Below are 12,202 nucleotides of genomic sequence, written 5' to 3' on the forward strand. Positions count from 1 at the left end.
TTCGCACGCCGGCGTACAGGGAGCGCCTGGACCGACTCCGGATTTCGGATGTCTATTGGATCCCTTATGGGGAGCATCGGGAGGTCCGGGACTTCCACGCCAGATCATGCTATTTCGGTCTCTTGCGTTGGGGGCCTATTGCTGTTTATTAACGACCGGAGAGGGTCGTGCGGCAGTTTGGCTACACGCAGACCATTCCTGCTCCTCCTGTCGATTCATGGGTTTCGTATGATGATATACACGACAGGTGGATGCACTACGAGGATCATATCGTACCAGCAGGCGAGGTGTGCGTTGTGCTAGGGGCGTGTTCCAGTGACTACATCGATTGGTTCTTCCGCATCTCCCATCCTTTCATGACACCAGGCCACACATTAGATCCTCTGCCTCATGGTCATGCCCCGCAGCCCCGAGTCGTCCCTCAGGCCCCACAGACGGATATCCCTCACGTGCTAGAGCCAGGAGCATCGTCCACATCTACGGAGGAGTCTAGACATGCAGTGGTAAGTAATACTAATAATTTACGTCATTTACCTCAATATTTGCATAATAATTTGTGTAATCAGTTTGTTTTGTATGTAACAGGAAGTTTGTGATGACATTGCTGAGAGGTTGAAGCGCCATCTGAGTCTAGGGGTGGTCATGCCTGGCTCATCGGCACATGAGGTGATCGAAGAATGCCTTAGATTGGCCAGGAGTGTGACACAGGACCATCTAGTATACGTTAGGTGTAGACGCAGGCAACGCACTGATCAGGCGTAGTTTATGTACATATTTTATATTGATATTCCTTGTATATACAGATATTGTACATGAACTCATTTCATGAGTATTGTTGGTTTTATTTATTTTCATTACTAATGTTAGTTTTATTTATTTTCATTGATTGTGTATTCCATTTGTGTCTATATACCGCGTGCTATTAAAATGGTCTAGTTAACTTAGTTATAGTATATGTAAATTATTATAAATGGTCTAGTTAACTTAGTTTACCAACTAATAAAAAATAATTTAAAATATAACTTTAAATATAATTGAAATAAAGAAGTTGAAAAGGGTGTAAAAAAAATTAAACAAAAAATGAACATCATTCGTTATCTAAGATCCTTATTTTATATAATGTACTAATATTTTTAAATTCTCTTATAATTACTATTTTCCCACTTATACTAATGATCATGTAAAAAAATGTATTATAAAGTAGTTAGTATTTTAATTTTTAATATAATACTAATTATTTTTTTTATATTCTTTATAATATTAATAATGATATGATTAATTATAAAAATAAAAATTAAATTAATGATGATAATATTAATTTTATAAAATTATTATTATCTTTTATGTATTTATTGATTTTTATTAATATGTATAAAATAACCTTAAACAATATCTTTAAATATGTAGTTAATAAATTATTATTTTTCTTCTTACGCCGTAAGAGGAAAACCAAATAAGGGCAATTTCGTCATTTTTATAAAATGCTGGGTGTACCAACAATAATGCTAGGTGCACCTAGCAACACTCATTATTTAAATATACCGAACTGATTCCACACCACCCCCAACGAAAATAAAATAAAAATGAAGCATTATAGCCTAGAGAGAGCAAGTTTATTTAAGTCCTTCCTTAGTATCTTTCCTAAGGCATTCTTCGGTATTGAATCAACAAATGCTACACGCCTTATTTTCTTGTATGGTGCAACCTGCAGCCAAGAAAAAAACACTAAATAATAATATCAATATGATATAGCTCCATAACATTCAACATGCAAACAAGAAGGGGAAATGCATGGTAGTGGAGTAAAACTGAAAAGAGGATCGGACTATTAACAACACATTGTTTAATAGACTTCTTCTAATATGTTTTTATTTTTATTTTTAGTTAACATTTATTTAATTTCTACCAAAGAAAAGTTACTATTTATTAAAAATTAAAGGCTATAAAATTATGAGAAAAACTCATTAAGTAAGAAGGTCTCTAAAAAATACTGCGATTTTTAATAAATATTAGTCAACAACGAAGAGTGCAAATGTATTTTGATATCATTTCTCAATTGAAAATCTCAATGGTCAAAAGAAAGCACAAGGAAATAAGTACCTGTTTGGCTACAAAATCAATTATCTCTATTTCACTCAGGGAACTTTGGGGTTGTCTTACCACAAACGCCATGGGCACCTGGCCGGCTTCTTCATCAGGGTATCTGTTAATGACATGTGAAGTGTTATTAATTCTTTCTTAGATACCATACAAAAAACTTGTCTTTGTGAATTGTGTGAGTTGCAACTTCCTATTAATTTCAATAAGGATTGTAAATTATTGCCTTTGTAGTGGAGAATAAGGATTTTCAATTGCATAATCCTTCTACATATATAAATGTGTAAAACTATTCACTTTTATTTAAATATTCTTTCGTGAAGTGACAAACTTCACTCTTTTAACACGGATGTGCTACCGTAGTAAGTTTTATGATTTTAATATCAAGTACTAAATGATTTAACAAGTTGTAACTTAGTATTAGAAACTAATTTCAATATATCATTTTATCTTAAGAATTCAATTACATTACTAATATTTATTTGATATATTCTCTTATGATTTTAATGTCTACGGAACAAACAATAACCGAATATTGATTCCCTAAAAAAAACTGAATATTGATTTCAAATATTTAAATATTATTTTATCTTCAAAATTCAAATATGCTTCTAACACATATGATATATCCTCATGTACTTTTAATATCAACCGAACGATTTAATTAACTTCCTAGTTCTTTTAATCTATCTTTTTAATATATTTAGTTCTAACTTGAATTTTAATATTTAAAAAAAATATCAATAATTAAAAATAACAATATATATTATTTATCATAAATTTAAATGTTCAAAAATATTTATTTATTATATAATTTAATTATTATATAATTTATATATTTTAAAATATTTACTTATAATAAATTTTAAGTGTATAAAATAAATATTATTTTATGTAATCCACATGCTAAAATACTAATATTTCATAATTAAATAAGAGCGTAAAAAATTGGGTGTAGGTGTGTGTGCTTGTGATGTTTATTTATTTTAATTTTTAAGAGTTATTTTCCGTTTTAGCAATTGATCATTGTGATTTTTTTTGCAGAAGTGAAAAATATTTCTTAACTATATATTTTATCAGGTACAAAATATTAACGCACTTTTATAAAATTATATATTTTCTACCTTAAACACTTAAAAACAAAGCAAAATATTATTACAAAATTAATTAGAGTTTTGATTCGTTAGGTAAGTCTTACGGAATAACCGCGGCATCATTTATTTCTGGGTGAGACAGGAGATATTGTTCGAGCTCTGCCGGAGCAACCTACAATATACAGTGACATTGTCAAATAACATTGGACACAGGACAAAACCAGCATTTTTATTTAAGGGTGGTCATCAGAAATAGTCATAAATTATAAGTGCCGACTAATCACGATCAAAGCAAAAGGAAGAAGGTAAAAAGAAAATAAGAGAAATATCAGTCACATTAAAATTTATTAAAAATCAAATAATTTTGTTGGGATTCACTTCTCATTTTATAACTCACTCTCTTGATTTATTTAGAAATTAGATTCACCAAAATTATAAATTGATTTTGTAATAAATTTGGATTAATCATAGGAAAAGTATTAAAGAAAATGTTGCTAGCATTCTTTTAAAAAAATAACAAAAACATAGCATTCTCAGATAAGATACATAAAATTTTATTTTAAATTACCTTTGGCAAAAGCATGCCAATAATAAGTATTAATAAGATAAAAAATAATACAGTATTACGAACTAACAAGTCAAAGACTAATAAATACCTCTAAAGAAACCAATAAATAACCCCTTAAAAGCATTAAATTACTAACTAATAAATAATATTTCTTCATATCCTTTATATAACAAACAAATTACTAATTCATCAAAGAAAAATAAAAATAAGTAAAACAATAGATGTTCAAATAGACAATAAAATAAACTAATAAGACAAAAAAAAAAAAAAGAATAAAAAATTAGATGCAAGAAATGTAAACCCCAAAAAATACTATATTATGATATAGTCAAATGAATCCAGGAAAGAACAAATGCATAATGTTACCGAGTAAATATTCATTTAACTTGTAAAGTTAATATTTGCTTCTACAAAGCAATATCAACTCGAAAGTTCATGGGTTGTGATAAATATTCATTTACGTGTAAAATCAATATTGCTTCTATAAAGTAATTGTAGAAGCAAAACTTCAAGCAAAGCTTTATGGTGAATGTGATTCAAAAGTGTTTTGATGATAGCAATGATGACAATAAAAGATGATGACAAAGATGATGAACAAAAAGCTCAAAGTTCAAAGAACAACTCAAGTGAATCAAGAACAAGTCAAGAGTTCAAGAATCAAGAAGAATTCAAGACTCAAGAAGAAAGCCTAGAATCAAGAATCAAGATTTAAGATTCAAGATCTCAAGAATCAAGATCAAGATTCAAGACTCAAGATTCAAGAATGAAGAAAAGACTCAATCAAGATAAGTATTAAAAAGTTTTTTCAAAACTTTGAATAGCACATGAGTTTTTGACCAAACCTTTACCAAAAAGTTTTTACTCTCTGGTGTAATCGCTTACCAGTAGCAAAATGAGTTTGAAAAAGTTTTCAAACTGAATTTACAACGTTCCAATTATTTTCAAAAGGCTGTAATCGATTACAATGTTTTGGTAATCGATTACCAGTGCCCTTGAATGTTGAAATTCAAATTCAAAGGTGAAGAGTCACATCCTTTCACTTAGAAGCTTTGTGTAATCGATTACACTAATTTGGTAATCGATTACCAGTGACTGTTTCTGAAAAAATCAAAAGATGTAACTCTTCAAAAAGGTTTTGAATTTTTCAAATGAGTTTTAAGTTTTTCTAAAAGTTATAACTCTTCTGAATGATCTTCTTGACCAGACATGAAGAGTCTATAAAAGCAAGGCTTTGTTTTGCAATTCAAAAAATCTTGAATACTTTTCCAATCAATCTCTTACAATCCTTTACAAGCCTTGAATCTCTTTGAACTTCTTCTTCTTCTTCTTCTTTGTACCAAAAGCTTTCTGAAGTTTTCTGGTTTTCCAAATCTTGAAAACTTGTGCTATTCATCTTTTCATTCTCTTCTCCCTTTGCCAAAAAGAATTCGCTAAGGACTGACCGTCTGAATTCTTTTTGTGTCTCTCTTCTCCCTTTTCCAAAAGAATAAAGGACTAACCGCCTGAATTCTTTTGTGTCTCCCTTCTCCCTTGTCAAAGAATTCAAAACGACACAGTCTGAGAATTCTTTTGATTCTTCCCATTCCCTTATACAAAAGTGTTCAAAGGACTAACCGCCTGAGAATTCTTTTGTATCCCCATTCACAAAGTATCAAATGTTTAATAGCCTGAGATCTTTGTCTTAACACATTGGAGGGTACATCCTTTGTGGTACAAGTAGAGGGTACATCTACTTGGGTTTGACTGAGAACAAGAGAGGGTACATCTCTTGTGGATCAATTCTAGTGGAGGGTACATCCACTAGGTTCAAAGAGAACAATGGAGGGTACATCCCTTGTGGATCTTTGTTTGTAAAAGGATTTTTACAATGTTGAAAGAAATCTCAAGGACCGTAGGTCGCTTGGGGACTGGATGTAGGCACGGGTTGTTGTCGAACCAGTATAAAAACTCTCCTGTGTTTGTTTCCTTCTTTCCTACTCTTTTACTTTCCGCTGTGCATTTAATTTCTACTTTTACTTTTTGTTAAGTTTCTCTTCTACTCCTCATTCTCTTAACAATTTAGTAAAAGCCTTGAAAGAGTAATTTTTTAATTGGTAAAGGTTTAGGAATAATTAATTCAACCCCCCCTTCTTAATTATTCTGAGGCCACTCGATCCAACAGTAATATCGACTTGAAGGCTACTGTTTCAGGGTAAACATCAACTTAACGTCTAAAAGGTCTCCTAAGCTAGAGATCTTGGTAAGATCCGACTTTAGGAAGAAAGCCTTTAAAATGATAAAATCGACGTTATAACTTAACTAAAAGAATATGACCCTCAACGCAAATAATAATCAATAGGACCCTATCAAATAACAAGAAGTACTTTGGTCAACTCTACTCTAAATAAGGGGTCTCTAACTAACTCACTCATTCAATACAAAATCACAAGGATATTTCTTCTCAAACTTCTCTCGACTCTCCTTTCATTCTCTGATGAATCTCATATCTTCTTCATCCTCATGACCTACATCGTAACACTCATCACGATAGCCTACTGCTAATAATAATCTAATAAAAAGAAAAATGAAAACTAAAGTTAAGGGCTAAGGCAAATGAAAAAAATGACAAATAAAGAAAATAAGAGACAAACTTAGTAGAAAGCAAAATTAGTAAAAAAATTGTAAGCAAAACAGAGTGTAAGACGGTAAATATGCTTAAACAAAATTGAGAAGATGAAAAGGGGACCAACATCACATTTCCATCAAATATTGTATCAAAATTATATAAATAGGGGTGACCATGGCGACCTGCTGCAAGAAATTATTTGGTGGACCAAAATAAAATCATCACATCATTCTTGATCCCATCCAATAATCATGTGAATCTAGATAACTTAACATTTTAAAATAATTATTTATTGTCACTTGATTATTGATTGAACAATAAATAAGATGATATGAACAACTTAATAATTTCTCCACTGCTCCTGCTCCTTCCCTCCACCCCAGATTGGGATTTGGGACAAACAACAATAACAAAACTCATACTACAACAACAATGACACCGGATAGATCAACAAATATCATTTATACTTAATATTTGTCAAATATGTTACAAATATTTTATAGCAATATATGTTACCTGGTACCCCTTGTATTTGATCAACTCTTTCAATCTATCTACAACATACAAGAACCCTTCGTTATCAAAATAACAGAGGTCCCCAGTCCTTAACCACCCATCCACCAAAGTTGCTGAAGTTGCTTCAGGGTCACCAACATAACCTGTCTTAACATCATCCATACATGCATTGTGTATGGTAACAATAATGTATTAATATATATGATTTTGTGAATAGAACAAGCTAAACACTAATTAAATTGATGAAACAAAATTCCTGCACATGAAATTCTTGTCTTGTTTTTAATTAATTAATTATCAATTACCTTTCATAATACTAGGTGATTTGATCCAAAGTTCTCCTTGTTCACAGGGAAACATGGCTTCTCCTGTATTTGGATTCACAATTTTGGCTTCCACTCCTGATACCAGTCTACCTGTTGTTCCTGCCCGATTAGCGTCCTCTGGAGATGTTCGGGCAACCCCAGCAGTTGACTCTGTTAAACCGTATCCCTTCATAATTTACATACGAGAAACTAAAATTAGTATAATTTCTTGATATATACAAAAAATTGTTAACACACTATCTATAAAAAGATACTATTATAAAAAAGTGTTATACAAAATTGTCATAAAAATTATATAACTCCGTCACTTTATTTTAAGAACAATCATTTCATTTTTAAACAACTTATCAATACTTTTTTTTTCTGTTATATCATATTACCCATTATACCTATACATTTTTCTCTATTGTCATTCTCTTAAAATATGTATGTCCCTATATATATATATATATATATATATATATATATATATATATATATATATATATATATATATATATATATATATATATATATATATATATATATATATATATATATATATATATAACTTAAAAGTTGTTTGGATATGTTTTTATCTAAGAGACGAGAGTGAAGCTCCATTACATTGTAATTTTGTAGAATTTATAAAAAAAATAATTGAAATTATATTTTTTTCTTAAAAAAAATACAAAGTGAAAATTAGAATCATAAATTCTGAACCTTTTGGTACATTATGAACTTGAACATACATTTTCCGTTGGAGAATAATAGATTCCCCAAATAGAAGTGGTAGAATGTAAGTAGTGAAATTTCAAGCAAGCTAAAGATGAAATAATAATATAAAAATATGAATAAAATTCATCAATATTGATTCATTATGCACTCAAGAGTGACATTTGCTAGCTGACTACTAAATTGACAAATTAAGGAATTCATTCTTCGAGAGTTCAAAAAAATGGAGTTTGATTTGAGCCTGGATCTTAGAGATTCGAGATGGGGATGGGTGGTTGAGGCCAAGATATATGGATTGCTCGAATCAAAGACAACATCTCTGTTGACTAAATTATGGTGGTGCCATGGCATGATGAATTTTTTTGTCAACCTCTATAGACAATTTGTTAAGGAAAATCCACCATGGCAGCGCCATAAGGCACAATGGCGTATTTATATGACGAAATTTTGGCCTTCAACACTGCTTTGTAGCCGCTGAGTGATGATTCAATTTTTTATTTGTTTTAATTTAAGTGGTGTCTTTATGAGTTGGGGATCAATGAAGAAGGTCTTGTAAAATATGCAGAGCATAAGCTCTATTTTTTTAAAAAAATAATAATAAGCGGCACATAAGCTAACGATAAGATCCAGTAGCTTAAGTTACCAAGTTTCATCTTTTTTCTTTAAAAAAAGTTATATAAGAGATTTTATTAATGTGTGTTTGCCCAGCTTTTACTTCTAAAGAGAAGTTAAGCTTGAAAAAAGTTGGGCCAAGTGAGGGGCATCACTAGTGAAAAAACATAAAATCTTGAAAGTTTAAAATAGTAATTCATTGATAGATTTTGATAGACTAATTATACGTAAATTATCTTTTATTTTTAATATCTCATCAATATTTCTTATTTATTTTTATTGTTCATCTTATCTCATCTTAAACTATATCATATTTATTTTTATTTTTTTACTCTCTAAATATTAAATAGCACATTAGATATTTATCAAACATTTTCCATTTTGAAATAGTAAGATTGCAATGAAAATCTTATACCTGTAAAGATTAACGTAAAACAAGTTAAACGATTAAATTAAACTAAAAAATAAAAATAAAAAACCAATTTTAAAATTTAAATTAATGTTAGACGGCACAAATATACTACTTCTTTCACCTATCATTTTTTTTTCGAATCATTAATTTGTTTTTATTTCTAACAGTGAAATGCGGACGTCAGTCAATTTTTTCATCTATAACTATTAATAAAAAAGATAATTATTTTTTTGGCATATACATTTTTTATTACTAATTTACCTTTAATATATAATTGTTTTTTTTTTCTTTTATGAATCTTCAAAATGTAACGGGTGCTATTTCCCTTAAAAAAATTGTTACCACTATTTTATTTTCTTTAACTATTTTTTTTATAAAAAAAATAAAGACAGAGGCACCAAGTGCCTCTTTTCCAACTAGTGATAATAATGTGTTTTGATTTGTAGTTATTAAAAAAAATCAATAACAGTTTAATTGTATCTTTCATCCCCTAATTTTAATCTATAACTATTAATAAATACATATTTCTTATTCTTAAATTACCTTTTAATATATATATATATATATATATATATATATATATATATATATATATAACTTTTCAAGATATAATTGATGTCATCTCCCCTAAACAAAATTACTACCACTACTTTTCTTTGTCTAGTTTTTCTTTTTTAAAATGAAAATAGAGATACCAAGTACTTTTTTTTTAACCAGTAATAATAATGTGTTTTGATATATAGTTATTAATTAATAACCGCTTAACTGTATCTTTTAACCTCAAATTTTTAATTTTTATTAGTTCTACTCAAAAATTTTAATTTGATAAATTTTATATTCGATTTATAAGAAAAATTAAAATTTTATCCCAGCCATTTTTCATTGATAAGTATAAAAATTAAGATATTAACTATATGGACTTAAATGATAAGTTTGAAAAGTATAAAATTTAGGTAATAAATCCCAAAATAAATATAGAATTAATTTTATGAAATACTTTAGTTATCCTCGTTTCTTTACAAAAGCATCACCCTATAGATTTTCATATCTATGAATTTATGAATATAATTTCAATTTTTATGTCATTATATATGATTTTCGAAGGCAAACCTGGAGGATCATGACGTTGGGGAACTTTGCTTTGAAAGCCTCAGCGGTTTCCTTTCCCAGTGGAGACGAACCGCACGTAACCCCTTCCAGCGTCTTCAAATCGTACCCGTTGGTGACGCTGTCCTTCGTCAAAGCTACCATCAGCGGCGGCACCACCGCCAGGTGTGTCACTCCGAACCTCTCCACGGCGCTCAGCATCCCCCTCAAACTGAACCTCTCCATTATCACCACCGTCTCCGACAGCACCATTGCCCTAAAACTGAGCGTGAACCCGTACACGTGGAAAAACGGCATCGTAAAGAAGAACACCGCGGGATACTTTCTGTTTACTCTAACGGCGTCGTATCCCGCGGCTAACGCCGTTAGGTTACGGTGCGTCATTACCACACCCTTCATCATCCCCGTGGTCCCCGACGAGTATAAAATCGCTGCCACGTCAGATTGAGTCACGGGGGAAACGAGTGGACTCGGAGGATGTATCTGAATCCGAGTCTTCGTGAGCGAGTCGAACTCGGGCGAGTCGAGGAGTACGGTTCTAACATGAAAGTCTTGTGTTTTCTCAACGACTGAAGTTACTGTGAAGACAATTGCAGGTTTGCTGAGGTGGAAGAAGCGCGTGAGATCGGAGCGCGTGGAGATAGGGTTCGCGGGAGAGACGACCACGCCAAGCGAAAGAAGTGCGAAGCAGAGGATTGGAACTTGGATGAGGTTTGGGGAGAGAATGAGCGCAGTGTCGCCTTTGGAGAGTTTGAGGATAGAGGTGAAATTATTTGCTAGGGTTTCGATGCGGTTGATGACCTCGTAGTGGGAGAGGCGGTGGCCGGTGGTGGCATCGATGAGGGCGGTGGTGGAGTCGGGAAATAGCGAGTTGCGGCGGAGGGAGAGGGCGTAGGTTGTGGCGGAGAAGGTGGCGTTGGGAGGAGGGAGGGGGAGTGGTGGCTTGAGGCTGTGGAAGATTCTGGAAGCGCGGTTGAAACCGCTCCTTGGATCTATTCTTTTTCTCTCGTCCATGTGAAACAAAGTAGTTGCTGTTAACCGTTACGTTCTTGGTTCTCCCAATAATGCTAACTTTTTGGTGTTTAATGTTTGTTGGCTATTACAAGATGGATTCTAGCATACTTAAGTGAAACGTTTTTCATCAGAATCGTTGGATTGAAAGTTGGCGATATAGTAGGTGGGAACCCATTGTGTTAGTTGTTTCATTTTGTATAGTAGGTGGGAACCCATGGGCAAATTCGTCAAATTAGGTCCCTTTTAGAAACTAATTTCTAAAAGGGGTTGTTTTGAAATTATTTTCAGGAGGGGTTTGTTTCTGAAGGGGACTCGCCAATGGAGTTGGCAAGTTGGACACGTGGCGGCGCCTGGTGGACTCGCCAGTGGAGTTGGCGAGTTGCTATCCACGTGGCGGGTCCCGCCACTCGTACTGGCGAAATGCTTTTTTACGGAAAAATTTTTTTTAACTTCAAACGGGTCTAACTTTTGATAGTAATGTCCGTTTGAGGTCATAATATGTCAAAATGCTCGAAATTGAATGAAGAATCCCTTGGCAAATTCCCAAAGGGGATTTGGTCAACTCATTTTCCCAAAAAATGGATTTAAGATTCAACCACCCATTCTTTTAATCTTAAATCCTATTTTTGAGCTACTTAGAGGCATTTTTTGGGAAATGAGTTGACCAAATCCCCTTTGGGAATTTGCCAAGGGATTCTTCATTCAATTTCGAGCATTTTGACATATTATGGGCCTCAAATGGACATTCCTATCAAAAGTTATATCCGTTTGAAGTTAAAAAAAAATTTTCCGTAAAAAAGCATTTCGCCAGTACGAGTGGCGGGACCCGCCACGTGGACAGCAACTCGCCAACTCCACTGGCGAGTCCACTAGGCGCCGCCACGTGTCCAACTCGCCAACTCCACTGGCGAGTCCCCTTCAGAAACAGACCCTCCTGAAAAAAGTTTCAAAACAGCCCCCTTTTGGGAATTAATTTTTAAAAAGGACCTAATTTGAACAATTTGTCCCCATTGTGTTAGTTGTTTCATCGTTGGATTCAAAGTTGTTAATTACCGTATTGTCCTTTTTCATTGGATCCATTTGCGTGTAATTTAGTGTGTGAGTAATTTGTCACTTCCAAAAATATATAATTATGTG

General features: G+C 32.3%; 1 protein-coding gene across 2 annotated transcripts; it reads right to left on the minus strand.

Annotated features, from left to right (window-relative positions):
* Window positions 1-1,454: 1,454 nt before the first annotated feature.
* LOC100801143 (4-coumarate--CoA ligase-like 9) lies at window positions 1,455-11,213 on the minus strand. Of its 2 annotated transcripts, none has more exons than XM_014772119.3 (6): window positions 10,055-11,213; window positions 7,186-7,372; window positions 6,881-7,023; window positions 3,296-3,363; window positions 2,101-2,203; window positions 1,455-1,725 (listed from the first exon to the last, which is right to left on the minus strand). In XM_014772119.3, exons 1-6 carry the CDS (start codon window positions 11,063-11,065, stop codon window positions 1,684-1,686), a joined length of 1,554 nt encoding a protein of 517 aa, XP_014627605.1. In that variant the 5' UTR covers window positions 11,066-11,213; the 3' UTR covers window positions 1,455-1,683. The 2 variants fall into 2 exon arrangements, with proteins under 2 accessions (XP_014627605.1, XP_003553866.1); XM_003553818.5 differs by having other exon boundaries at window positions 1,455-1,705; window positions 10,055-11,212.
* Window positions 11,214-12,202: the final 989 nt, after the last annotated feature.

Source organism: Glycine max, chromosome 19 (assembly GCF_000004515.6).
Source record: "Glycine max cultivar Williams 82 chromosome 19, Glycine_max_v4.0, whole genome shotgun sequence".
Lineage (NCBI taxonomy): Eukaryota > Viridiplantae > Streptophyta > Magnoliopsida > Fabales > Fabaceae > Glycine > Glycine max.

Bases quoted from the DNA above. Each gene is read 5' to 3' on its own strand.
- LOC100801143 (XM_003553818.5), bottom strand. From the start codon at position 11,065: ATGGACGAGAGAAAAAGAATAGATCCAAGGAGCGGTTTCAACCGCGCT. The intron at 7,373-10,054 runs GTTTGCCTTCGA...TAAATTATGAAG, and splicing joins CCAACGTCATGATCCTCCAG to GGATACGGTTTAACAGAGTC. The intron at 2,204-3,295 runs GTAAGACTTACC...TGTCATTAACAG, and splicing joins AATGATGCCGCGGTTATTCC to ATACCCTGATGAAGAAGCCG.